The sequence below is a fragment of the Pseudophryne corroboree genome, chromosome 5 (genome assembly GCF_028390025.1).
Source record: "Pseudophryne corroboree isolate aPseCor3 chromosome 5, aPseCor3.hap2, whole genome shotgun sequence".
NCBI classification, from domain to species: domain Eukaryota; kingdom Metazoa; phylum Chordata; class Amphibia; order Anura; family Myobatrachidae; genus Pseudophryne; species Pseudophryne corroboree.
The window spans coordinates 504,652,358-504,679,365 of record NC_086448.1 but is presented as its reverse complement, the minus strand read 5'-3'; the positions used below and the strand labels follow the sequence as shown (position 1 = coordinate 504,679,365).

The 27,008-nt window shown below is 47.7% G+C and overlaps 1 protein-coding gene across 2 annotated transcripts in view; it reads right to left on the bottom strand.

Moving 5' to 3' along the window:
• The window catches only part of GMDS (GDP-mannose 4,6-dehydratase), a 1,113,821-nt gene extending 1,095,647 nt beyond the window's left edge, over window positions 1-18,174 (bottom strand). The window contains exons 1-2 of one of the 2 annotated variants that reach the window (XM_063923050.1): window positions 18,059-18,174; window positions 17,193-17,448 (exon numbers count right to left, since the gene is read on the bottom strand). In XM_063923050.1, coding sequence (XP_063779120.1) covers window positions 17,193-17,279 — 87 coding nt within the window. In that variant the 5' untranslated portion in view covers window positions 17,280-17,448; window positions 18,059-18,174. The remainder of the gene's footprint in view (window positions 1-17,192; window positions 17,449-18,058) is intronic. The other variant, XM_063923049.1, reaches the window with a different exon arrangement.
• Between the last annotated feature and the right edge of the window lie 8,834 nt (window positions 18,175-27,008).

Here is a 27,008-nt window from a genome sequence, read left to right as displayed (position 1 = left end):
ACAATAGATATAACAGTACACAGTAAGAACTGGATGTATATCACAGGGTAATTGTACTATAAAACCCTGACTAAATGCACTCTTAACTAACACTGACTAAAAAGGCAGGTAGAATACTTAAGTGTCATGTAAAGTCACAGCGCTGACAACCAGGCGGCTTTACATAGGAGGATTTGCCCAAGCAGTCCCAGGAACAGTGAGCTGAGGATTAATGGCGCCGCAGACACCGACAGGGAGTGAGGAAAAGACAGATGCAGCTCCAGGGTGGGAACACTTGCTAGAAATGGCGCCCTGGGGCTGGGGAGGGGCTTCGGGTCTAAGCCTTATACCCCTTGCTGGTAAAACCACCGGGTACTGTGGGAGATATTAACATCGGTTTTGAGAGAAAACCTGACCTGCGCCCATGCCCTGGTGATCTAGTGGGATCGCCTGTACTGCCACAGTGGCCAGCGCGCGCGGCCCGCCTCCCACTGACCGTGCCGGATCACGATAAAGACCGGGTCCCGCGAGCGGGACCCACTTACCACCTCCCGAAGCGCGGCCACGTGATCCTGGAGAGCCACAGCCATGTGTGCCTAACGTGAAGTAAACCGTAGCCTCCGCTGTAGGTACCCGGCAACCAGGGCTCGGGAGTGTACAGCGCCACTGGGGAGAGCTGGAGCCGCAGCAGAGAAGGTCACAAGACATTTACCACCGCTGCTGCCCTCAAGTCTTCACTGTTTCTTCAGAAAAAAGCTTTTCTTAGGGCTGCATGGAGCAGCCCCTCTGTTAAGTGCCTGCTTACTGCAGCACCAACTTACAAAACTGAGCTCCTGTGCTGGGAGGCGGGGTGATATAGGAGGCGGCGCTGTGCATTCTGGGAACAGTCAAAGCTTCGAGTCTGTTAGTGCCTCGGATCAAGATCCTACTCTACACCCCATTGTCCAGACTTGTGGAGCCCAGTGTACCCCGCAGCAGAAAATAGGTTTTTGGTTACCTACCGGTAAATCCTTTCCTCGTAGTACGTAGAGGATGCTGGGGTCCAAATTAGTACCATGGGGTATAGACTGGTCCACCAGGAGCCATTGGCACTTTAAGAGTTTAATAGTGTGGGCTGGCTCCTCCCTCTATGCCCCTCCCACCAGACTCAGTCTAGAAACTGTGCCCGAGGAGACGACATACTTCGAGAGAAGGAATTACACAGATAGTGGCGAGATTCATACCAGCTCACACAACAGGCAAATCCAGCTAACATGCCGAAACAACTCAGCAACAGCTGAAACAGCAATAACGCAGAACTTACCCAGGAACCAAGAAACACTGAACTGTAAAACCAATGCAGGAAAACGAAGTGCTGGGCGGGCGCCCAGCATCCTCTACGGATTACGAGAAAAGGATTTACCAGTAGGCAACCAAAATCCTATTTTATCTTACGTCCTAGAGGATGCAGGGGTCCATATTAGTACCATGGAGATGTACCAAAGCTCCCAGAACGGGAGGGAGAGCGCGGAGGCTCCTGCAACACTGCTTGACCAAACTTGAGGTCATCAGAGGCCAGAGTATCGAACTTTTAAAACTTGGCAAACGTGTTCGACCCCAACCAAGTAGCTGCTCGAAAGAGCTGTACTGCCGAAACACCCCGGGCAGCCGCCCAGGAAGAGCCCACTTTACAAGTAGAGTGGGCCTTTACCAATTTCGGACACGGCAATCCCACCATGGAATAAGCATGCTGGATAGTGAACCTAATCCAGCGTGAAATCGACTGCTCAGAAGCAGGACATCCAATCTACTTTGGATCATAGAGGACAAACAGGGAGTCACTTTTCCTGTGACGAGCCGTCCTCTTCAGGTAAATCTTCAAAGTCCTCACTACATCCAAGGCCTCTGCCGCAATTGAGGAGTCAGCAGACACTGGCACCACAATAGGTTGGTTGATGTGGAAAGCAGACACAACCTTAGGCAAAAACTGTGGACGAGTCCTAAGTTCCGCCCTATCTTCATGGAAGATCAGATAGGGACTTTTACAAGATAAAGCCCCCAATTCAGACACGCGTCGTGCAGAAGCCAAAGCCAACAAGGTGACCGCCTTCCACGTGAGAAACTTGAGATCAGCCTCCTGTAGCGGCTCAAACCAAGCAGATTGCAGGAGCTGCAACACCACATCCAGATCCCATGGAGCCGTAGGTGCCACAAAGGGAGGCTGGATGTGTAGAACCCCTTTCAAAAAAGGTCTGAACTTCAGGAACAGCAGCCAATTGTTTTTGGAAGAAGATGGATAAAGCAGAGATCTGGACCTTGATGGAACCCAGTCTCAGTCCCACATCCACCCCTGCATGCAGGAAAAGGAGAAAACGTCCAAGTTGAAACTCCACCGCCGGAAACTTCTTGGCCTCACACCAAGAAACATTTATTCCAAATGCAATGGTAATGCTTAGACGTTACCCCCTTCCTGGCCTGGATCAGGGTAGGAATAACCTCAGTCAGGATACCTTTCCGAGCTAAGATCTGGCGTTCAGCCGTCAAACGTAGCCGCAGTAAGTCTTGATAAGCGAATGGCCCCTGCAGAAGCAGATCCTCCCGAAGAGGTAAAGGCCGTGGATCCTCTAGCAGAAGATCCAGCAGATCCACGTACCAAGGCCTCCTTGGCCAGTTCGGAGCAATGAGGATTGCCTTGACCTTTGTTCTTTTCACGAGCTGAAGAACCCTTGGAATCATGGGAAGTGGAGGGAGCACATACACCGACTTGAACACCCACGGTGTTACCAGTGCGTCCACCACCACTGCCTGTGGTTCTCTCGACCTGGAAGAGTACCTCCATAGTTTCTTGTTGAGGCATGAGGCCATCATGTCTATGTGGGGAACCCCCCATCAACCGGTTACCTCCTCAAACACCTCCGGATGGAGGCCCCACTCCCCTGGATGGAGATAGTGTCTGCTGAGGAAGTCCGCTACCCAGTTGTCTACGCCGGGAATGAAGATTGCCGACATCACCACCGAGTGCCTTTCTGCCCAGCTGACACCTCTGCCATGGCCGCCCTGCTCGTCGTTCCGCCTTGTCTATTTATGTAGGCCACCATGGTCACATTGTCTGACTGCACCTGAACAGCCCGATGCTGTAGAAGGTGTGCTGCTTGTAGAAGGGCGTTGTACACTGCCCTGAGTTCCAAGATGTTTATCGGGAGAAGCGACTCCTGATTCGACCATCGTCCCTGAAAGGTTTCCCCCAGAGCGACTGCTCCCCAACCTCTTAGATTTGCATCTGTGGTCAGAAGGATCCAGTCTTGAATTCCGAACCTTCGCCCTTCCAGAAGGTGTGAAAGTTGCAGCCACCAGAGGAGCGAAATCCTGGCTTTCGGAGACAGGCGTATCCTCTTGTGCATGTGTAGGTGAGAGCCCAACCACTGGTCCAAGAGGTCTAGTTGAAAAGATAGAGCATGAAACCTGCCGTACTGTAGAGCCTCGTAGGCGGCAACCATCTATCCCAGAAGGCGTATGCACTGATGAACCGATACTCGGGTAGGCCTTAGGACATCTTGGACCATTGTTTGAATCACCAACGCTTTCTCCGCCGGGAGAAATACCCTCTGCACTTCCGTGTCGAGGATCATTCCCAGGAAAGACAGCCGCCTTGTCGGCTCCAGAGGAGACTTCGGAAGGTTCAGTATCCAACCGTGCTTCCCGAGCAGCTGTGTCATGAGCGCGATGGACCGCAACAACCTCTCCCTAGGCGACGCCTTGATCAGGAGATCGTCCAGATATGGAATTATGTTCACCCCTTGTTTGCGGGGGAGAACCATCATCTCCGCCATCACCTTGGTGAAGATCCTTGGCGCTGTTAAAAGGCCAAACGGCAGCGCCTGGAACTGATAGTGATCTTCTATCAGCGCAAACCTGAGATAAGCTTGATGCGGCACCCAAATTGGAATGTGGAGGTAAGCATCCTTGATGTCCAGGGACACCAGGAACTCCCCCTCCGACAGCCCCGAAATGCCAGCTCTCAGATTCCATCTTGAATTTGAACTCCTTGAGATAAGGGTTCAAAGACTTTAAATTTAGAATAGGCCGTAACCGAACCATCCGGTTTCGGTACCACAAAAAGGTTTGAATAATAACCCTTGTTCTGTTGCTGAAGAGGGACCTGAAAAATGACCTCTGACACCACCAATTTCCTGATGGCTTCCAGAAGAACTGTCCTATCCGACAGCAGAGCTATTAAGCCTGACTTGAAGAAATGGTGAGGCTGGGGTTCTTGAAACTCCAGTCTGTACCCCCTGGACACTATATCCAGAACCCAGGGGTCCAGACCCGATGACAACCAGACGTGGCTGAACTGCCAGAGTCTCACCCCCACCTGACCTTCCTCCAGGTCTAGCTGTCCACCATCATACGGAGGACTTAGGGGTATCAGAAGCGGGTTTCTTTCCTTTGGCATGACTTTCTCTGAAGAAGGTGTTCGAAGGCTTATTCTTTCTAGGCCTCGCGGCCCGAAAGGACTGTGACGTGTTAGATGAAAAGGGCTTCTTCGTAGCCGGAGCAGCTGAGGGGAGAAAAGGAGACTTACCCGCAGTAGCCGTGGCAATCCACGCATCCAGCGCCTCCCAAAATAGAGCCTGACCTTTGTACGGAAGGCCTTCCACACACTTCCTGGATTCCGCGTCCGCAGATCAGTTGCGCAGCCAGAGGCCTCCGCGAACCGAGACTGACATGGAAAAGATCCCCGCAGCCATGGAACCCAGGTCCTTCATGGAATCCACCAGGAACCCTGCAGAATCCTGAATTTTCCGCAAAAACAAATCAACGTCACCTTTGTCCAGCATAGACGATTCCTCCTGCAGAGCGATCGACCACCTGGCAATAGCTATTGCAATCCAAGCACAGGCTATAGTAGGCCGCAATATAGCCCCCGAAGCAGTGTTAATGGATTTCAACATAGCATCCACCTTGCGATCTGCTGGGTCCTTTAACGCGTTAGATCCCGGGACTGGTAAAACTACCTGTTTGGACAGCCTGGATACAGAGGCGTCGACTATCGGCGGGGACTCCCATCTTTTCCTATCATCCTCTGGGAAAGGAAAAGCTACCAAAACCCTCTTGGGAATCTGGAATTTCTTTTCCGGAGTTTCCCATGCCTTTTCAAAGATAGCATTCAATTCTTTGGACGCCGGGAAAGTGAGGGGGGGCTTCTTATTATCTGTGAAGAAGGCCTCCTCCTCCTGTTCCGGAGCTGTGTCTGAAATATGTAAAATATCCCTAACAGCCTCAATCATCAACTGCACCTCCTTGGCAAGTGATGCCGTCCTCCGCAACACATCCCCATCACCGTCTGCAGTGTCAGAGTCGGTGTCCGTGTAATCCTGCATAATTGCAAGCGCACGTTTATGAGAAAGCACCGCAGGGGACCCCGAGGAGGCAGAATCAGACCATACCACTATAGCGGACTGGAGGACCTGAGTGGCATGCTCAGTCCTAGCCACCCCATCAGAAATCTGAGAAATAGTCCCCCTCAGAGAGACTAACCATTCTGGCTCTCTAGCTGGGATCTGAGCTAAAACAGTGCAATCCTGATTACATGGAATGGAGTCTTCCTGGGAAGACAAATCCTCTGCAGCATATGAAACAGTGTCCCTAGACAAGTTAAACACACACCCCACAAACACACAGGGTATTATGAGGACAGAGTATCCCCCCCAAGAATGGCAGAGAGACACAGAGATTGGAGCCAACCCAAACACAGCGCTTTCCAGGTAAAGGGAGACCCTTCCCAGTGCTGACTGTGTCCCTTAATAGGTGACGCAGCCTTTAAGCAGCCTCCCCCCCGTTCTACAACCCCCTGGTACCGTACAGACTGCTGGAGAAATCTCTGGAGTGACCTGGATCCAGTGAACCGCAGCTGCAGACAGGAAAAATGGCGCTGAACGCTGCTGGGTCCGCTCTGAGAAGCTCCGCCCCCTTCAATGGCACTGTCTTCCCGCTCACATGAAGATTATACTGGCCCGGAGGATTTTGCTGACCTGGGTCCGCAGACCCCGACATGCTGAGAAAATCCAGTGTAGGGTCCGGAGCTGGCCCAGGGCGCTCCCTCCCAGCGACACACCAAAGTACTGTTGAGCCTTCCAGGAGCGCGGGAACAACCACGCTCCTGACCCTGTAGCCGCCTTCTTCACACTGTCCCCCCCGCTTGCAAGGGGGGGGGACAGTGACTGACTCGCCACACTGCAGCTTCTGAGGGGGTGGCGGCTTGCTGCCGGGATGAGCGTTCCCCTGCGGCGGGGCGTGATCAGACCCCTCTGGAGCCAACGTCCAGTCAGCGGGAGCAGTGGCTCAAGACCCCGCGGGGTAGACACTGCTCCCCCCCCCCCCCCCCCCCCCCAGTCCCACGCTGCAGGGAGGCTGTCGCCAAAAGCCTCCCTGTAAAATAAAAAAAACTTAAGGGAAAAAAAAAAAAAAAAAAAAAAAAAAAGAGAGAACTCTGTAGAGCTCCCCTAGCTGTGACTGGCTCCACCGAGCACATTTTCTAAACTGAGTCTGGTAGGAGAGGCAGAGAGGGAGGAGCCAGCCCACACTATTAAACTCTAAAGTGCCAATGGCTCTTGGTGGACCAGTCTATACCCTGTGGTACTAATATGGACCCCAGCATCCTCTAGGACGTAAGAGAAATAAATTAAAAAAATAATGATACAATTTTAAATCGCACGCAAACAAGTAAAAAATAAAAGGCCCCGATAGGTCAATTCAATTTTTTCAAGTTACAAAATTGTAAATAAAAATCCACATTTTATCAAATTGATTTGTCAAAGTAATTTTTAGAATAGAAATTTGGATGGTTCTACTCATAAGAAAATCTCTTAAATGAAAATAGGCACCATAGGGCTTAGGGCCCAACTCCGCATGGAATGCTGCTGTGGCAGCGTTCGAATGCTGAAGCCCTATTAAGTGGGGCACACGCAGCCGCTGCGACCCGAAACATGGCAGGTTGCCGCCTGCCTTCGCAGCTAGACTGTGTAAGCAGAGGGCAACCCTAAACATGCGAAAGCATCGCGCCGTACGATGCTTTCGCATGTTTGCGGGAGGCTGGATCAGGCATGCGAGGTGGACTTGCCCTGTGCTGGGCGTAACCCCGCATGTCAGGGTAATGGATTGTACATGTGCAGTTTTTCACACAGTTACGATCCATGCTAAATTAGGCCCTTAGGCAGAAAAAAAAAAAAAATGTAGGAACGGAATAGAGGTGATGGTTCTTCTATGCCATCTGACACGGGAAGTTGAGAAGGACCATCTCAGTAACATATAACATGATAAGCGAATCTAACATTTCTCCTGCAGGGTCCACAGTTTATCCACAGGATAACATTGGGATATAAGGTAGTGTCAGTGGAATGGCACCAATCGATCAAAAGCTTTCGGCCACCCAGAATGCAACAGGCCAGTCTCCTATATCCCCGCCTCCTGGCTCAGGCAATTCCGTTTTTTGTTTGGTGCGGCAGGAGCCGGACCATGGTCATGGGGCTTCTGGTTTCTTGCAGCCGTAAGCTTTTTATTATTATTATAGCCTTATTCTTTTTGAGCGATCTTTCTAAGAAGCGTCTTATATGGACCTTAGGAAGAGTCGCTCCAACAACTCTCCGCCGGGTCACGATCACACTTACCCACGTGTACAGTGTTGTTTCAGCCGGCGTCTGTGTGGATGTACTAGCAAGCCCAGCTGACGTTACCAGGCTTTGGCCGGAGCACGGGGAGAAGGTTCCGCTTAGCGGGTAGGATGCGAGACACAGCCGTACTGTTTTTGAGAGGAGACTACCGAACAGTCGCTGACGCGGCTGTCGCCTTGGGTGCACCAGCGCTAGGCCTCAGGGATCATAGGCTGCAGGAGTTAGTGTAAGGCAGCGATCCCTGGGGTTGATGTCAGCAGTGGGGAGTAAGACGCTCTCCTGGTCGCCCCTCCCCCCTGTTCTTGTCCAGTTGCCTCTGAGTTTCCCGCTTCCGTCTGAGACGCTAGATATCTTACTGACCCAGGAGGCTGTGTCACTGGTGCGTCTGTGGGCGGCACCAGCGAGCCATAGGTGGCTATGTCACTGGTGAGTCTGTGTTCACTGATAACATATGTGTTCACTTGGGCGTTTGTGTTCACTATTTGCATCTGGATACACTCACCGTTTGATAGCGTATCGATCAATCCTGGAAGCGGGGTTAAGTCTCCCTGTATCCCACTCTCCTGAGGCAGGTGATACAGCACTAAGTCTCTACCTACCATTGGGGTAAAAGTAGTTGGATAAGTGCCTGATGCATAGGAGTCTGATAAACGGTCACTGCTGTTTCTTTCGCAGTGCGACTGAATACGTTAAAAGTCCTATATAAGGTAATGCATTAATTTGTTTTTCCTACATACCCGAAATGTATCTGTAGATGAATATATGCTCATATTGCTTATTATACTATTATACTAATGTATAGCTTGTGACTGATTGCTAGTGTGGCTGCTGACCTTTACTACTGTATACTATAGTTCTGTCAGTTCTGCTGTCTTTGTATATACCGATCCTCAATGCTGGAGCAAGGCGGGGGGGGAGGGGGGGGTCAGATTGTATATCACTTTAGCAAGCTTAAAGTGAATACGGTCACATATTGTGTAGTTAACACCATACAGCTGTGCGATTTGTTTACCATATCTAAGAGAGGCAAGGGTGAGGAGGATACACTCTCCACAGCTACACCGACATTGATATCATGTTTGTCATGCAAAGCAACGTTAATCTCTCAAGATCTGGTACAAAATGGATTATGTGCAAACTTTTTCAGCTTTCACTAAAGACTCCTTAATAATCCAAGGCAGGCACAGGTTCAATCAGAACCCCTATCGGCTTCATTAGCACAAACATTATCCAGCTTTAGCCGAGCGGATAATGCCAGCTCCCATACCAGGGATAGGTTACCCAGTTAACTCTTACATGCAACATTCCCCCTGTGTACATCTAGTCCAGGAATCTGCAGCCATTCATCAAAAACAGGCTGAAAAACACTGTGGAAAGTAAAATCACAGACATCTTTACAGTCTACACATGTTTCAGAAGGGGGCACTTCAGAGGATGAGGATGGTTCCTCGCATACAGAGACGAGGATAAAGCTCAGTAGATGTACCTCAGCTAATTAATGCCATGAAAACCATTCTATCCTTAGAGGAGGCAGCAGGCTTGGGTCACACCCAGTAAAAAGTTGAGAATTCTATTTTTTCGGAATTCTGATTATCCTCTTCCGGCTGGGGATTGTTTGAAAAGGGAGGTTGCTCCCAAAGTAGATACGCATGTCATTCAGTTGGTGCGTAAATCTACATTACCCCTGCCTTCAACATCATTAAATGATGTAATGGATAGAATAGATGGTTTTCTAAAAAACGTTTTTTCCTTATCAGGATCAGTTGTTAGGTCAGCAATGGCTTCAGCTTGGATGGCGAAAGCAATGGCGGCCTGGGCTGATGCATTGGAAGACAACCTTTCATTGGCATCTAGATCACAAAAGTCCCATATTGCACATATTGAACAAGCAGCTGTCTTTATGGAAGAAGTAGCCTTGCATATGGGGATAGTAGCTTCTCCGGCATCAAACTCAGCAGTAGCAGCACGCAGAGCTGTTTGGCTATGTACATGGAAGGCTGACTCATAGTCCAAAAAGGTACTAGAGTCCTTGTCTTTTGCTGGAGATATTCTGTTTGGTAAAGAATTAAACAATATTCTGGAGTAGCAGCAGACTCTAAGAAAATGAAGTTTCCTTCTACCTACAAGTCTAAAACTAATTTTCCGGCTTTTCGGTCCTTTCGGACCCAAGGAAAAGTGAAAGGAAAGGGTTACGGCAAACAGTTCCAATCAGATAAGTCTGGAAAGACTAAAAAGCATTGGGCTACCAGAAGGCCTGCTTCCAAACCAGAAGATAAGCCATCAGCCTGATGGCACGGGCCTTCACCTGGGGGACACCAGGGTGGGCGGCTGACTTCTTCTATTTGCACAGACCTGGCAGCAGTCCACCACAGATGCCTGCGTGCAAGAAGTGGTATCTCACGGTTATGCGTTTGCCTTCGCAGAGATTTTTTTTGTACCATCCCATCTTCTGTGGAAAGGAAGGTCAGGGCTTTACAGGAGGCAGTTCAGAAGTTGCTACAATCAGGGGTGATAGTACCGGACCCTTCTGCACAGCAGGGTCAAGGTTTCTATTCCAGCCTGTTTCTAGTACAGAAACCAAATGGGTCATACTAGACCATTCTCAATCTCAAAGCTCTGAACACATACATCTGGATGCCTCATCTGCATATGGAGACTTTACCTTCCATTATCTTGGCCATGGAGCCAGGGGATTCTATTTTATCCCTAGATATCCAGTATTCTTACCTGCATGTACCTATAGCACCATCCCATCAGTGCTACCTCAGGTTTGCCATCCTCCGGCAACATTTTCAGTTTCAGGCCCTACCATTTGGAGTAGCTACAGCTCCAAGAGCGTTCAACAAAATTAGTGGAGATGGCGGCTTATCTCCATCATCAGGGTATAAGAATTTTCCCATACCTGGATGACCTGTTAATCCTGGCTCATTCCCAAGAAACTCTCCAGGGCCATCTGCAATTGACAATAGCCTGTTTACAAAGCAACAGCTGGCTCATAAATTAGGCAAAGTGATCCCTGGTTCCGTCACAACGCAAGACACAATACAAATATCCACAATACAGACAAGGATTCAGGAGCTACTACACAGTCAAAGAGTATCCATTCATGCAGCAATGCGAGTGATGGGATCTATGGTGTCAACATTCGACATGTGGAAAATGCTCAATTCCACTCAAGGCCCCTTCAACGTCCGATTCTTTCCAGATGGAATGGACTACATCAGACGATAAAAACTCAGACTATGGTCCTTCATCAGGAAGTACAGAGGTTGATAGCCTGGTGGCTACAGACATCCCATCTGGACAAAGGGAGACCCTTTTGTATCTCAGAGTGGGAGATTCTGACAACAGATGCCAGTCTTCATGGCTGGGGAGCAGTGTCAGAATAGTGTTGCTTCCAGGGGCAGTGGACCAAGGAAGAAAGTTGCCTTCCAATAAATATATTGGAACATCGGGCCATATATATGGCACTCACTCAGGCAAAGGACAATAATGCAAGGAAAACCGGTGCAGATTCGATCGGACAACAGTAGCGTACCTCAATCATCAGGAGGAACTCGCAGACAAAAAGCAATGAAGGAGGTAAGCCACACGTTAAGGTGGGCAAAACTTCATCATCCGGCCTTGTCTGCAGTGTTCGCTCCGGGAGTCCTTAACTGGGAAGCGGATTTTCTCAGTCGACATGCCATTCATGCAAACAAATGGGCTTTACACCAAGAAGTTTTCCAGATTCTGTTAAACAAGTGGGGGCTGCCGGAGACAGACCTCATGGCTTCTCGTCAGAACAACAAAGTGCCCGCATATGGGTCAAGGACAAAGGATCCCAAAGCGACTTTCATGGATGCTCTGTCAGTGAAATGGGACTTTCGTCTGGCCAATGTGTTTCCACCGATCGCCCTGTTGCCCAGGGTAATTCGAAAAGTTAAACAGGGAAAGGGCGCCGTGATAATATAGCTCCGGCTTGGCCCAGAAGACATTGGTACACAGATCTGCAGAGGCTGTTGGTGGATACTCCGTTCCTACTCCCTCAACGTCCAAATCTACTGTTTCAGGGCCCTTGTTATTACAAGCACCTGGATCGGCTGTCTTTCACGGCTTGGCTCTTGAGACTTCCATCCTGAAAGCAAAAGGATTTTCACAACAGGTAATTCAAACAATGCTTAGCGCAACTAACCATCCTCTGCTCGCATTTACTACCAAATATGGCATGCTTACATTCAATGGTGCAGTGCCAGGAAGCTTGACCCTAGGTCTTTCAGAGTTTACAGAGTCCTAGCATTCCTTCAGGCAGGAATGGATAAAGGTCTACGGGTGGCTTCCCTGAGAGCAAAGGTGTCAGCATTGACAATATGGTTTCAAAATAAAACTGCTAACCTACAGGATGTTCGCACTTTTTTCAAGGAATGCTTCACATCCAACCTCCTTTTGTTCCTCCTATAGCTCTTTAGGAGCTAAATTTAGTCCTAAAGGCGCTTCAAGTTTCCCCATTTGAACCACCGAGTCAGGTGGATCTTAAATGGTTGACAGCTAAGGTTCTCCTTCTACTGGCCATTGCTTCAGCTAGAAAAGTCTCAGATTTAGGAGCGTTATTATGTCGCCCACATTTTCTGATTTGTCATCCAGATAGAGCAGTTCTCAGAACCAAATCTGGATATCTTTCTAAGGTGGTCTCCAAGTTCCATCTTAACAAAGAAATTGTAGTTACGGCTTTCCAAGTGCCAGACTTTTCTGCGGGAGATGCATCATTGGACGTAGTCTGTGCTTTAAGGATCTACGTGGATCGTACCAGTGCCATCAGAAAAACACTCTTCTTTCTCTACAGATTTCACAAGAGAGGATGGCCTGCTGACAAGTAGACACTGGCGAGGTGGCTTCGGATAACTATTTCAGAAGCATATGCTCAAGCTGATCTCCCTATTTCAGCTAATGTCTCTTCTCACTCTACTCGCAAGGTAGATCCTTCATGAGCAGCACGCTGTGTTGCCTCTGCAGAACAGATATGTAAGGCAGGCACATGGTCTTCCATTAACACATTCATTAGACATTATGCCTTTGATACCCTTGCGTCTCAGGACACCGACTTCGGGCGAAGGATTCTCATGTCCAATCAGGAGCGTCCCCTCCACTAAATTTTCTTTGGGACATCCCAATGTTATCCTGTGGATAAACTGTGGACACTGCAGGAGAAATATGTAGTTATGGTAGACTTACTGTTGATAACTCTATTTCTCCAAAATCCACAGTATAAACAGGGATCCCACCCTGACGCACCTGATTTGAGGATCCTTATACTTACTAACCACTTCATTCTTTTATGGAAGTGTGTATGTATGTTCTTCTCGCCTGACTCGGGCTCTCTATGATGCTCCTGCCTGCAGCTTTGGAAAATAACTGAATTGCCTGAGCCAGGAGGTGGGGATATAGGATATTGGCCTGTTGCATTCTGGGAGGCCAAAAGCTTTTGATCAATTTGTGCCATTACGCTGACGCTACCTCATATCCCAATGTTATCCTGTGGATACTGTGGATTTCGGAGAAATACAGTTATCGACAGTAAGTCTACCATAACTACATATGTATTTGCAAACAAACTTAGAGAGAGAAATAGAATTTAGCTATGGTTTAAGGCCAGGGGAGTGTAGGGATGCATGGTTGAGGTACCTATTTGTACTATTCTACTGTATTTCGCAAATGTTCCATAGAATATTGAATCCTTTACATTGGTCCCTGCCACATTGGCATACCTCCCAACATTAGGTAGGAGGGGAGCGGGACACAGTGAATGTGCCAAAGGAGTGCACACAGAAATGGGCGAGGCCTCATTGTGCATCACACTCCTATATTTTGTCACACTGGAACACGCCCAGCACTTACTGAGCTGCCCCTAGTCCCTCTGCCTAGTGTTTGGACCTGCTTGCACCCAACCTAGCCAAAAGATCCAACAGGTGCACCTTTAATGGCAATTATAAGGGGAGTGGAGTAAGGAGGTGATGTATTATAGTGGCACGATCCACCATAGCACTTCCTACATCGCCTCATTACCGAGGCAAACCAGGAAACTACATAGACAAGATGTATTACCATCTTGTCTGCCGAAGTGGGGGAGTGAAAACTAGCCCCTCCAGCAATCCCCGTGTGAGCACACAGGGCATCAGCTTAGTGCTGATGTGCTGCATCTCTCCCCCGGCCGGCTTCTGTGAGCATGTGCAATATCTCCTATACAACCAGAAGCCGGCAGCAGCCAGGGACAGTGCCCTCCCTACTGTTGTGCATGGGCAATGACACCTGTAGCTGTCGAAATAGATAGCTGCAGGTATCGGAACAGTCATTTAACAAAAATATACACTGCATAAAGATGTAATACATCCAGCCACTGACTGCATGCATAATGGCGTTCAGCAACACCATATGCATGTACAATTGCAATTAAAATCTCAGAGGACAGAGCTGTCCTTTGATATGAGGACTTGCTGGGTTGTGATCCGGGAGTAATACGCATGTGCGGCTGTTGAGCATGGCATGTCAAGCCACAGGGAACACTGGAGGTATTCTATTGTGATTGAGCATATATTCACTATAATGGTACTACATCCATCCTCATAAGTATTATTTATTAAAAGACTTCTGCAGACATTTTAGAATCCCTCAAACAAAGGATTCCAGTGGGAAATGCTTGTAATAAGAGTATCTTATATCAAGATTATTTTGCTACAATAGACTAATATGCATTCTTAAAAATCCAAGGTAACTGATATGTTAATATTTTTTTATATAACAGATATTGCTCATGTTTTGATACTGTAAATGGTTTATACCTAAGCACCCTGGGGTGCTGTGAGGCTCTTGCAGTAGTGCCTCGGGCTGGTGGTCCAGGACCAAATCAAATGATTTATTGTCAAAGCAAAACCAGTGCTAGTGGCTGCCAATCATAATGCATGTGGACAATCAGAAGCACGTCTGTACATCACCATATAACTGAACCTAAGGTTGACAGGTAGCCACAATTTAATATACTACTATTTTTTTCAAATTTTAAATAAAAAACCTTTAGTCTAGTGGTGCTGTGCAAATCATGCCAATACTCTAGAGAGCTGTGATTTAAGAAAGTTTGGGAGCCACTGGTTTATACTGTATGTTAAGTCGATTCTAAGGGATGCGGTCAAGATCCCGCCGGACGGAATCCCAGCGGTCGGAATACAGACACCGGAATCCCGACCGGCACAATCCCGACATATTCTCCCTCTGTGGGTGTCCATGACACCCATAGAGGGAGAATAAATTAGTGTGCCGAGCGTAGCGAGCACAGCGAGCCCGCGAGGGTCTGCGCTGTGCTCGCCCAATCCCGCCCAGCGACTGCCGCCAGCCCGCCCCCTCCCGCCCAGCGACTGCCTCTGCTTGTCAATCAGGCAGAGGCGATCGCAGGGCTAAAGGGCCCTACACACTAATAGATTTTAATAAATGATATGAACGTTCTCGTTCATTAATGAACGAGAACGCGTTCATGACGTTTAGTGTGTAGGAACCAACGATGAACGATGCGCAGCCCCGCGCTCGCTCATCGTTAGTGCCCAGTCACTTATGCATGCAGGCCAATATGGACGAGATTGTCCATATTAGCCTGTACTGCTATGGAGCCGAGTGACGGGGGGAGTGAAGAAACTTCACTCCCCCCGTCACTGTTCCCCCACTGCTGGGTCGCCTGTCAGCCGTCGGGCAGCTCGGCGGTGGATCACCAAATGTGTAAGGGCCTTTAGACAGCCATCAGCTGTCTGCCATGCGCACTTCAGACCTGATCGCTGCTGTGCGAACACGCATAGCAGCGATCAGGTCTGAATTAGCCCCATGGTTTTGCCCAACTGCTAACAACTTTGCTGCTACAATCAGGTCTGAATTACCGCCTCAATTCGATCTGGGCACAATATTAGCGGCCAAATTCGCATTGCTATATGCGATTATTCCACCAGTTCTGAAGGAACCCTCTGATGGCTAATTTTGCAATCTGAAGCCCATAGGCTACAACGGACTACTTCCGTCCTCAGATTGCGTTAGCTGCGGTCGACAATCTTGGGAATGCTTCGTATTCTGGAGCTTGGTAAATCGGACAGCACCACACCAACCATAGAAACCTATGCTGCTGTCAGAAATGGAGGGAACGCAGCAGATATTGGAGATACAGATGTATTCCGTCGGCTCCCATTCACTTCAATGCATAGCGGAAGCGTACACATAGCATATGCCACACTATGCTGCATGTTGTATGCATCGCAGCAACAACACATGATGACACATCTGTACCTGCTACAGTCCCTCTGTCATACATATTACTAAATGTTAGAGGCTATCCCCCAAAAACTGTTTTTATCTGGGAATTTGACGCAAATATTTAATGATAAATGGGCCACTTTTTGCTATCAGTTTTTCAGGTTGGTTCATCTTGACATAATGCTATGTTATAGAAACAATCTGTACATCATATTCACAGCAAAATGTACACACTTCACATTAATCATCCACCTTGATTTTCGAAAAGTACAGTTCTGTACAATTATAACTACTCTCGCAGCATCAGTTAGCATCCTATGTAACAACAAATATTCAAGAAATTGTGGGGTAGATGTATTAACCTGGAGAAGGAATAAGGCAGTGATAAACCAGTGATAAAGCAGTGTTAAGTGCAAGGTGATAATGCACCAGCCAATCAGCTCCTAACTGTTAATTTACATATGGGAGCTGGTAGGCTGGTGTGTTTATCACCTTGAATTTATCATTGGTTTATCACTTCCTTATGCCTTCTCCAGGTTAATACATCTGCCCCATTATTTGGAATCTCAGCTTTAAGAAACAAAACATCATTCGATTCCTATAGGGATCAGTGCGAATGTTTTCTTTAAAGGGAAGGAAATAAGGACAGTGCGAATGAATGTGCATAGCTAATAAACAAGATTAAAACCAAACAATAAGCAAGACTGCTAAACCTGTGCTGAAGTACTGTAGTATGAAATCTGTTGTATTCTATACTGCATGGCAGTGTAGCACATTCATTTGTGTTGTTCTTCTTTTCGTCCCTTTCTGGTTCTATTGTCACTATACAAGTGACTACCCTGTATGAATTAGCAGCATCTCATGTGCAATTTGTTACAAGGTCTTACCTAATAAGATTACATTGTAGTAAACTTCTAGTGGCTTTTTAATAGCACCTTGAGGGTCCCCCCTTTTATATGTATTGTTGCAAATGTACAGCTGTCATATCCGTCAGACTTTTAGATGAAATGATTATAAACAAAGGGGTGAATTCAGCCCCTTGGACACCCCCACAATGTGTCGTTGCAGAATGGCACATCATGCCCATTGGCATTGCAGGTTTTCCCGAAAATCCCATGGAGGTGCGAGGTAAACCTTGCGTTCTCAGCCCTACTGCAACTGTCCGTCTTGTGCGTAGTTGCGGCACGCAGCGCAGAACAGAATTCTGGTGGCCCACAAAGCCATTTTATACATAAAAGGATGTGCATGTTTGGGTGGCTTTTCTCAACAATTCAATGACTTAATAGCTAAGCAGAATCTTACCTGGCCTGTAATGCCAGTGACAAGGGCCACTTTCCTTGATTTGCCACCATTAGAAGAGTCTGATCCATTTCCCTGGCCAGATGCCATACTTCCACGTTGTGCTGGTCTGCTTGAAGAGAAGAAGACGGTGAGCTCCCAGTGCAGTCAGTCACGCAGGTAGAAGGAAGTGACAGGTAAAACAGGTTGAACTGCAGCAGCCTCTAAATTTAAGAAGGCGTGGATGGGAGGGGTCTAATCTCCACTTGTCTCTGCAGACCTATTATAGCCATGGGACAGGAGAGAATAATTACTAAAAGAAAGGTGTGTAAAAGGCTAGAAGCATGACAGTGATGGAATGGGGAGCAGGGAGTATGAGCAGGTGCAGACACTGTACATCAAGACGTACTGTACAAACGAGGCTTAGCAGTGAAGTGAAGTGAAATAATTAGCCCCACCTGTGGACCTTTTAAAATGTGTCAGTGAGTAATTAATACACCTGTGCACCTGCTGGGTTACCTGCAAAACATGCACTGTGTGGGGTCCTGAGGACCGAGTTTGAGAACCCCTGTGCTAGAGTATATACTATAGCTATATTCAGCAGTAATTATTTATAATTGTACCCAGAACGCTGCAGGACTGATGTAAACAAACCAGGGACTGTAATGATAACAGGAGCATGCAGTAGATGGCTTTATTGGGGCTGTGGATGGTGTGAGGGGTGACACAGGGGCACGCAGCTCTCCCGTACAGCACAGGCGCTATATACAGGGAGGCAGGAAGTATCAGTGTCACTGTATGGGGAGGCAGCAGGGAGAGCTGCGGGCGGGGACGGGAGACACCGTGAGATGGATGCTGGTGCTTAGTTTATCCTCCTGTCCTGTACTTGCCGGTGTTTCTCTTCCTGCTTCCCGCCTCCTATGAGATTGAACGAATGCAGCGGCTCCTCCAGTAACCAACCAGGGAGATCAGGAGAGGCCTGTGCCGCTGTTACCCCGCCCCTCCCTGCGCTCACACAGTGACACTGGGCTCCGGTGCCCGCCCATCCCGGAACTAGGAACCACTGCTGCTGCTGCCTGGCATATACTGGGCGCACCTGTGTCTGTACCCCGGCCGGCGCCCAGCCGCTGATAGGAGCACACATGGTGACGCCACCAGGAGGCAGGAACACGTGTCTCTCCCTGACAGCGCTGCTAACATGTGCTGCTGCTGCTACCCGGCCTGGGCCTCCTCCTACCCACACAAGGATGCGCGGCTCACATTATGTCAATATACTAGGAGATGATCTATAGATGTCATTTAGATCAGTAGGAAATACCTGAGGCAGTCAGTGGTGACTGGTATCGCTGGTTGGGGCACATTACAGTGCCCACTGTGCCCAGGGTCGGACTGGCCCACAGGGGTACAGGGGAAACCACTGGTTGGTCCCACTGCCTGGGGGCCCACACCCTCCTCTAGGGATCAGATTCCAGACTGAGCACTTGGGTTATACACTATACATATGTTACATTATACTGCACAGGACTAGGGTGTATTCACTGCAGTACATTGCTGTTATTAATCTGGTACATTATCATGTATTCACTAGCAGTATTTACTATATATATATATGTATCTATCAAGGGGCCCAGGCCATACATGAATGGTTTGCCAAGCCTCTAAACGTGGGCCCCTACTACTGCATTTCCCCCGGTGGGCCCTTCATGCCCCAGTCCAACACTGACTGTGCATGCACCCCTGTAGCCCCATATTGGATGCTAGTGCAGATGCTTTGGACAGGTGTTTTAGGTAGAGCTTACTGTATCAGCACCAGTGACTTTCACAGTATGGCTATCTCTACCTCTGTATTTCTCATACGTCCTACAGGATGCTGGGGTCCACTTCAGTGCCATGGGGTATAGACGGTTCTGCCGGAGCCATGGGCACTTTAAGACTTTTCAAGGGTGTGAACTGGCTCCTCCCTCTATGCCCCTCCTCCAGACCTCAGTTTAGAAAATGGGCCCAGGCAGACTGGATGCACTCCATGGGAGCTCAACTGAGTTTCTCTGAAAGACTTTATGTTAGGTTTTTTATTTTCAGGGAGAACTGCTGGCAACAGTCTCCCTGCTTCGTGGGATTATGGGGACAGAAGTAGGAACCAACTTCCTGAATAGTTTCATGGCTCTGCTTCTGGCTGACAGGACACCATTAGCTCCTGAAGGGAACTGAACGCTAGCTGCGGCTATGTGCTCACTCCCACAGCCCGCCGTCACCCCCCTTACAGAGCCAGAAGACAGGTGAGTGTACAGAAGAAAAGGATCTTCAGTCATCGTGACGGCTAAAAGGTACCGTGCAGCGGGCAGGAACGCTGTGCGCCATGCTACCCTTCACACACAGGCACTGCAGGGGGGGGGGTCGCCCTGGGCAGCATGAAACCTAATAAAAACTGGCAGATAAGGGGCATAAGATGCTGAGGCACAGTCCTACCCCCGCCAGTATAAATATTAGTATTGAAAGGTCTGAGGGGAAACGTGCCATTACGGGGGTGGGGCTTCCTCCTCAGTCAGCCAGCACACTGCTCAGCGCCATTTTCTCTCCTTCCAGGCTGCAGAGAAGAACGCTGGTCCAACTCCACTTCTGAACCAAGTATCAGGGTGCAAAACGGGGGGCTCAGTGAAATTTGGTGCTATATTGTGTATGTATCATTATAAAAGCGCTACAGGTCTGTGGACATTTTGTGTTTCACAAAAGAATTTATTACTGGCGCTGGGTTGTGAACTGGCAAATCCTATCTGTGTCCTTCTGACAGATTTTACTGTGGGTCTGTCCCCTATAAGTCCCGGAGTGTCTGTGGTGTGGTTGTGCACGTGTGTGACATGTCTGAGGCAGGGAGCTCTTACCCTGAGGGAGCCATTTTAGGGACACAGTTGTAATGTGGTGGCGCTGCCGGCACACCACGAGCCTGAATGGGTGAAAGAATTACGTGATAGTGTGAATCATATCAGTTATGGGCCCTACTCATTTAAAGATCCGCCGCCGAGCTGCCCGACAGCGGACACGGGCGACCCGGCGGCGGGGGGGCAGTGACTTCACTCCCCCATCACACGGCTCCATAGAACTGCAGGCAAATATGGATGAGATCGTCCATATTGGCCTGCATGCACAGCCGACGGGGCACCAGCGATGAATTCATCGCTGGTGCCTCCACACTGCACGATATGAACGGTATCTCGTTCATATCTTGCAGTCAAATCGCCCAGTGTGTAGGGCCTATAAGAGATTAGAGAAGTCTGAGTCTCATGCAGAAAACTGGAGAAAATTAGTGGGAGATGTGATATTTCATAGTTCTGCCTTTTCATCCACAGGCGACCCCTCTGGGTCACATAAGAGACCTTTTGCTCAAATAGTACAAACAGATACCGACACGGACTCTGATTCCTGTGTCGACACTAGTGATTCAAGAGGAATAGATCCTAAATTAGCAAAAATCATACATGATTGTTGCTATAATGGAGGTTTTGGAAGTTACGGAAGCCCCTCCTGTACCTCAGGAGCAGGCTTATTTTTATAAAGAGAAGAAAATTAATGTAACTTTCCCTCCTCACGAGTTGAATACTCTCTTTGAGGGAGTTTGGGCAAACCCTGAAAAGAAATTTCAGATTCCCAAAAGGATTCATGTTGCTTATCCTTTCCCGGCAGAGGACAGGAAAAGGTGGGAGTCACCCCCTGTTTTAGACAGCGCCCTTTCACGGTTAACTAAAAAGGTGATTCTTCCTGCACCTGGGACGGCTTCACTAAAGGAGCCGGCAGACCGCAAGTTGGAGACTACGTTAAAATCTATTTATGTGGCCAATAGTATGCTGCTCAGGCCTACTATTGCTTGCGCATGGGTGAGTAGTGCTATCGAAAAATGGTCAGATAACTTGTCATCTGAAATTGACACGATAGATAGAGACGAGATACTCCTAAAGTTAGGTCATATAAAAGACGCTGCTGCATATATGCTAGAAGCCATAAAAGATATTGGGCTCTTGGGTTCAAAAGCCGCTACCATGGCAGTATTAGCTCGCATGGCGTTGTGGATTCGCCAGTGGAATTCTGATGCAGATTCCAAAAGAAATATGAAGGCTCTTCCGTATAAAGGTGAGGCCTTGTTTGGAGATGGGCTGGATGCGTTAGCCTCTGCGGCTACAGCAGGTAAGTCGACATTCTTGCCTTATGCTCCTGCACCGGCAAAAAAGACACATCACTCTCAGATGCAGTCCTTTCGGCCCAACAAATACAAAAGGCCAAACGTTCCCCCTTCTTTGCAGCTAGAGGGAGGGGAAGAGGAAAAAAGTCTGCAGCGTCTCCAGGATCGCAGGAGCAGAAATCAACCCCTGCTTCTGCCAAATCTGCAGCATGACGCTGGGGCTCCCTTGCGGGAGTCCGCTCGGGTGGGAGCACGTCTGAAACTTTTCAGTCAGATCTGGGCTCAATCTGGCCTGGACCCATGGGTCTTGCAAATAGTGTCCCATGGATACAAGCTGGAGTTTCAGGACGTCCCCCCATGCCGATTTTTCAAATCGACCTTGCCAGCTTCTCTTCCAGACAAAGAAGTCATAAAGGCTGCAATTCAAAAATTATGTCAGGATCAAGTCATTGTCCTTGTACCCCTGTCACAACAGGGAGAAGGTTTTTATTCAAGTCTCTTCGTAGTTCCGAAGCCGGACAGCTCGGTCAGACCAATTTTAAACCTGAAATCTCTGAATCTCTACCTGAAAAGGTTCAAGTTCAAAATGGAATCTCTGAGGGCAGTGATTTCCAGTCTGGAGGAAGGGGACGTCATGGTGTCAGTAGACATAAATGATGCTTACTTACATGTTCCCATTTATCCTCCTCATCAAGCTTATCTGAGATTCGCAGTACAAGATTGCCATTACCAGTTCCAGACGTTGCCGTTCGGACTCTCCACGGCACCAAGGGTATTCACCAAGGTGATGGCAGAGATGATGTTACTCCTTCGGCAACAAGGAGTCAATATAATTCCTTATCTGGATGATCTCCTGATAAAAGCGGGATCCAGGGAACGGTTGGTGCAGAACATTGCACTCTCCCTGTCAGTACTCCAACAACACGGTTGGATCATGAATTTTCCAAAGTCACAGTTGGAACCGACGACAAAATTGTCCTTTTTGGGGATGACACTGGACACAGAAGTACAGAGGGTATTTCTTCCGGTAGAAAAGGCTCTGGAAATCCAGAGAATGGTCAAACTAATTTTGAAACCAACAAGAGTGTCGGTCCATCAATGCATTCGGTTGTTGGGAAAGATGGTAGCGGCCTACGAAGCCATACAGTTTGGCCGATTCCATGCCACAGTATTCCAGTGGGACCTGTTGGACAAGTGGTCCGGATCCCACCTACACATGCACCAGAAGATAATCCTGTCCTCCAAAACCAGGATTTCACTCCTGTGGTGGTTAAACAGTTCTCACCTATTAGAGGGACGCAGGTTCGGGATTCAGGACTGGGTCCTAATAACCACGGATGCAAGTCTCTGAGGCTGGGGAGCAGTCACACAGGGAAAAAGGTTCCAAGGAAGATGGTCAAGTTAGGAAACCTGTCTTCACATAAGCATTCTGGAATTGAGAGCCATTTACAACGGCCTTCTACAAGCGGTGCATCTTCTTCAAGATCAACCCGTGCAGATCCAGTCGGACAATGTAACAGCAGTCACGTTCATAAACCGTCAGGGTGGAACGAAAAGCAGAGTGGCAATGGCAGAAGTGACAAAGATCCTCCTCTGGGCAGAAAGACATGCAAGAGCTCTGTCGGCAATTTTCATTCCGGGAGTGGACAACTGGGAAGCAGACACGATCTCCATCCAGGAGAGTGGGGCCTCCACCAAGAAGTCTTCACAGAGGTGACAAGTCTTTGGGGAGTTCCTCAGGTAGACATGATGGCATCTCGTCTCAACAAGAAGCTTCAGAGATATTGTTCCAGGTCGAGAGACCCTCAAGCAATAGCAGTGGATGCACTGGTGTCACAGTGGGTGTTTCAGTCGGTGTATGTCTTCCCTCCACTGATACCAAAAGTTCTCAAGCTCATAAGAACAAGGGTTCGAGCGATCCTCATTGTCCCAGACTGGCCAAGGAGGGCTTGGTATCCAGATCTTCAGGAGTTGCTCATAGAAGATTCTCAGCCTCTTCCTCTTCGCGAGGACCTGCTGCGGCAGGGGCCGTGCGTTTATTAAGACTTACCACGGCTACATTTGACGGCATGGCTGTTGAGCGCCGGGTCCTAGCCCGAAAGGGTATTCCAAAAGAAGTCATCCTCACCCTTATTCAAGCCAGGAAAGGAGTAACGTTTAGACATTACCACCGTATTTTGTGAAAATATGTGTCTTGGTGTGAATCCAAGAAAGCTCCTACGACAAAGTTTCACTTGGGACGTTTTCTCCATTTTCTGTAGGCGGGTGTGGATGCGGGCCTAAGATTGGGTTCAATCAAGGTCCAGATTTCGGCTTTATCAGTTTTCTTTCAAAAACAATTGGCCATCCTTCCAGAAGTTCAAACATTCGTGAAAGGGGTGCTGCACATCCAACCTCCATTTGTGCCTCCGGTGGCACCATGGGACCTTAATGTGGTGTTGCAATTCCTTCAATCGGATTGGTTTGAACCACTACAGGAAATAGAATTGAAGTTTCTCACTTGGAAAGTGGTCATGCTACTGGCCTTGGCATCCGCAAGGTGGGTGTCTGAGTTGGTGGCCTTGTCTCACAAGAGCCCTTGCCTGATCTTCCATGAAGAGATAGGGCAGAGTTGAGAACTCGCCAACAATTTCTTCAGAAGGTGGTTTCGTCTTTCCATATAAACCAACCTATTGTGGTGCCAGTGGCTACTGACACCTTCACTGCATCAAAGTCTCTTGATGTGGTTAGAGCTTTGAAAATTTATGTTGCAAGAACAGCTAGGATACGGAAAACGGAGGCTCTGTTTATCCTGTATGCTCCCAACAAGATTGGGTGTCCTGCTTCTAAGCAGACCATTGCGCGCTGGATCAGAGGGACAATTCAGCACGCTCATTCCACGGCGGGATTGCCGGTACAGAAGTCTGTAAATGCCCATTCTACTAGAAAGGTGGGCTCATCCTGGGCGGCTGCCCAGGGGGTCTCGGCGTTACAACTTTGCCGAGCAGCTACTTGGTCAGGGGCAAACACGTTTGCAAAGATTTACAAGTTTGACACCTTGGCCGATGAGGACCTCAAGTTTGGTCAATCGGTGCTGCAGGGTCATCCGCACTCTCCCGCCCATACTGGAGCTTTGGTATAACCCCATGGTACTATAGTGGACCCCAGCATCCTCTAGGACGTATGAGAAAACAGGATTTTAATACCTACCAGTAAATCCTTTTCTCCTAGTCCGTAGAGCAGGCTTTTTTAACCCGACCAGTTGCAAGGTGTGCCGCGGAGCCAGAGCAGCTTCCTGCACCTTCAGAGTGAACTGTTGGCCCAGGCTCTTCTTAGAGGATCAGTCGTGCTCCAGCCATGACGTATGCCTTGAAGACGCGGCGGTGTGATATCATAGGTCACGGCCGCCGCGTCTCACCATCCAGCCAGCTCACCCGCCTGCATACACATCTTCCAGTTCCTGCCTGCATACACAGCTTTCCTTGCCCACCCACATCCACGCCTGCCCGACCGCCCGCTGCTCAGTATTCGCAATACTCCACTATGAACAACCCCCGCCACTGAGGGACAGGGAGGAGGACAGCTGACCAGTAGGGGCTAATATTTGGGTTTGTTTATTTTCTCCTGTGGGGAACAATAGGATTTATGGGGGAACAAGGTGAATAATTCATGTGGGGAGCAATGTGATTGTTTTTTCTGTGTAGGCCAATGTATGTGTGGATATTTTATTACTATGAGGGCCAATGTGTGTGTTTTGTTTTTTTTCTGTGAAGACCTGATGGTGTGCCTTGGCAATTTGAAAATATTGTTCGGTGTGCCGAGAGTAAAAAAAAAGGTTGAAAATCACTGCCGTAGAGGATGCTGGGCACCTGACCCAGTGCGTACTTTACTGCACAAGAAAGAAAAAGTATTCCACATTGGGGCACTCATTTGTAACTGGTTGTGCTAGTGAAGCTAGATCCACGTGCAGTGTATCTCCCTATAAAACGTAACCTTTATTATTATTTGTATAAAATACTAATCTTAAATAGCTTGCGAAGTATTCAAAGAAAATTAAATGAAATGGTGAATTGTGCAAAGAAAAATTCAAAATTAACAAAAGAATTGAACACACACTGGTCTCAAATATTTTCAATATCAGCTATGTAGTCTTATTCTTTAATAAACTCCAACTATAGCAATGTGTCTGTTGTCAATATTTGTCCATAGGATTATGTGTATAAGTTGTAATATAATGTTTTAAACATAGTCCCCTCACTGGAATGGGTGGGCTTATAATTAAGAGACTTGATTAGATAGCTTGCTGCAGTGTATTGTCCTCAATCTTATTGTTACATAAAATTAACAGGGAATTTATCCCATCTGCAGCATATTTTCAGTCACTTTATTATAGTGAACACTCTTATCCTAAATGCTGATAAATTCCTGTGGTCATACCCTTCCACAAAATGTCAGTATATTAATACTGCCGTGTATTCTCACCACAAGTAATTTATATCAAAGGCTTGAATGGTAATATAGCAGTGATCTGTGCTGGTACGTTTATAATACAGAAACACCTAACAATTAGTGCTCATATATGATGCATTGTCATGAGTTAATTGAAAGTCAGTACTGCTAGGGCATACTGCTCACTATTTATAGGGAGTTAGTGGTAATATTCAGTCTCCCGTCTGCAGCCTGTGATTATTCAGAGTCAGCTATGTCAGGCTGTAATAGCCTTGCTAAATTACAAAGTGTCGATATTGTGCACTATAGGGTATAGCCTTATACACTTGCTGTAATATTTGTTATCAGGCTACTTAAATCAGGCTAAAGTGGTCTAACTATATTACAGATTGCCAATAACGTACTCTACCAATGATGATCTCATCTTATCTCCCCTCCACAAAGTGTATTTCCAGAGACAGCTCTGTCAAGCTGCGATGACTCAGCTGTGTTACAAAGTATCAGTACGGTGCTCTGCAAGCTATCTGTATTACAAAGTATCAATGTCATACACTGCAGGCAGAAATTTCATAGGATTTCTGTGATAAATGATTTAAATTAATTATGCCAAATCCTTATTCCTATTGCTACTATTGGCAGTATTGCATGTTGTAATAATAAGCCCTCTCTAAATAATGCTTAAATAAAGTGAGTCCACCTATATACCTAATAGTGGGGAACCAGCGTTTGTTTCAAACAAATATTAACAGCCTATGTTGCATATTTCAAGTAACCACGACTATCAGCTTATAGAAGTAATTTTTGCATCACATTATATTATAGCATGTTGGGACCATGTGATCATTTAAAAACACGGCACCCAAAAGGTAGGTGACCTTCTGGGTGCCGTGCCGTGTTTTTAAATGATCACATGGTCCCAACATGCTATAATATAATGTGATGCAAAAATTACTTCTATAAGCTGATAGTCGTGGTTACTTGAAATATGCAACATAGGCTGTTAATATTTGTCTGAAACAAACGCTGGTTCCCCACTATTAGGTATATGGGTGGACTCACTTTATTTAAGCATTATACAAATAATAATAAAGGTTACGTTTTATAGGGAGATACACTGCACGTGGATCTAGCTTCACTAGCACAACCAGTTACAAATGAGTGCCCCAATGTGGAATACTTTTTCTTTCTTGTGCAGTAAAGTACGCACTGGGTCAGGTGCCCAGCATCCTCTACGGCAGTGA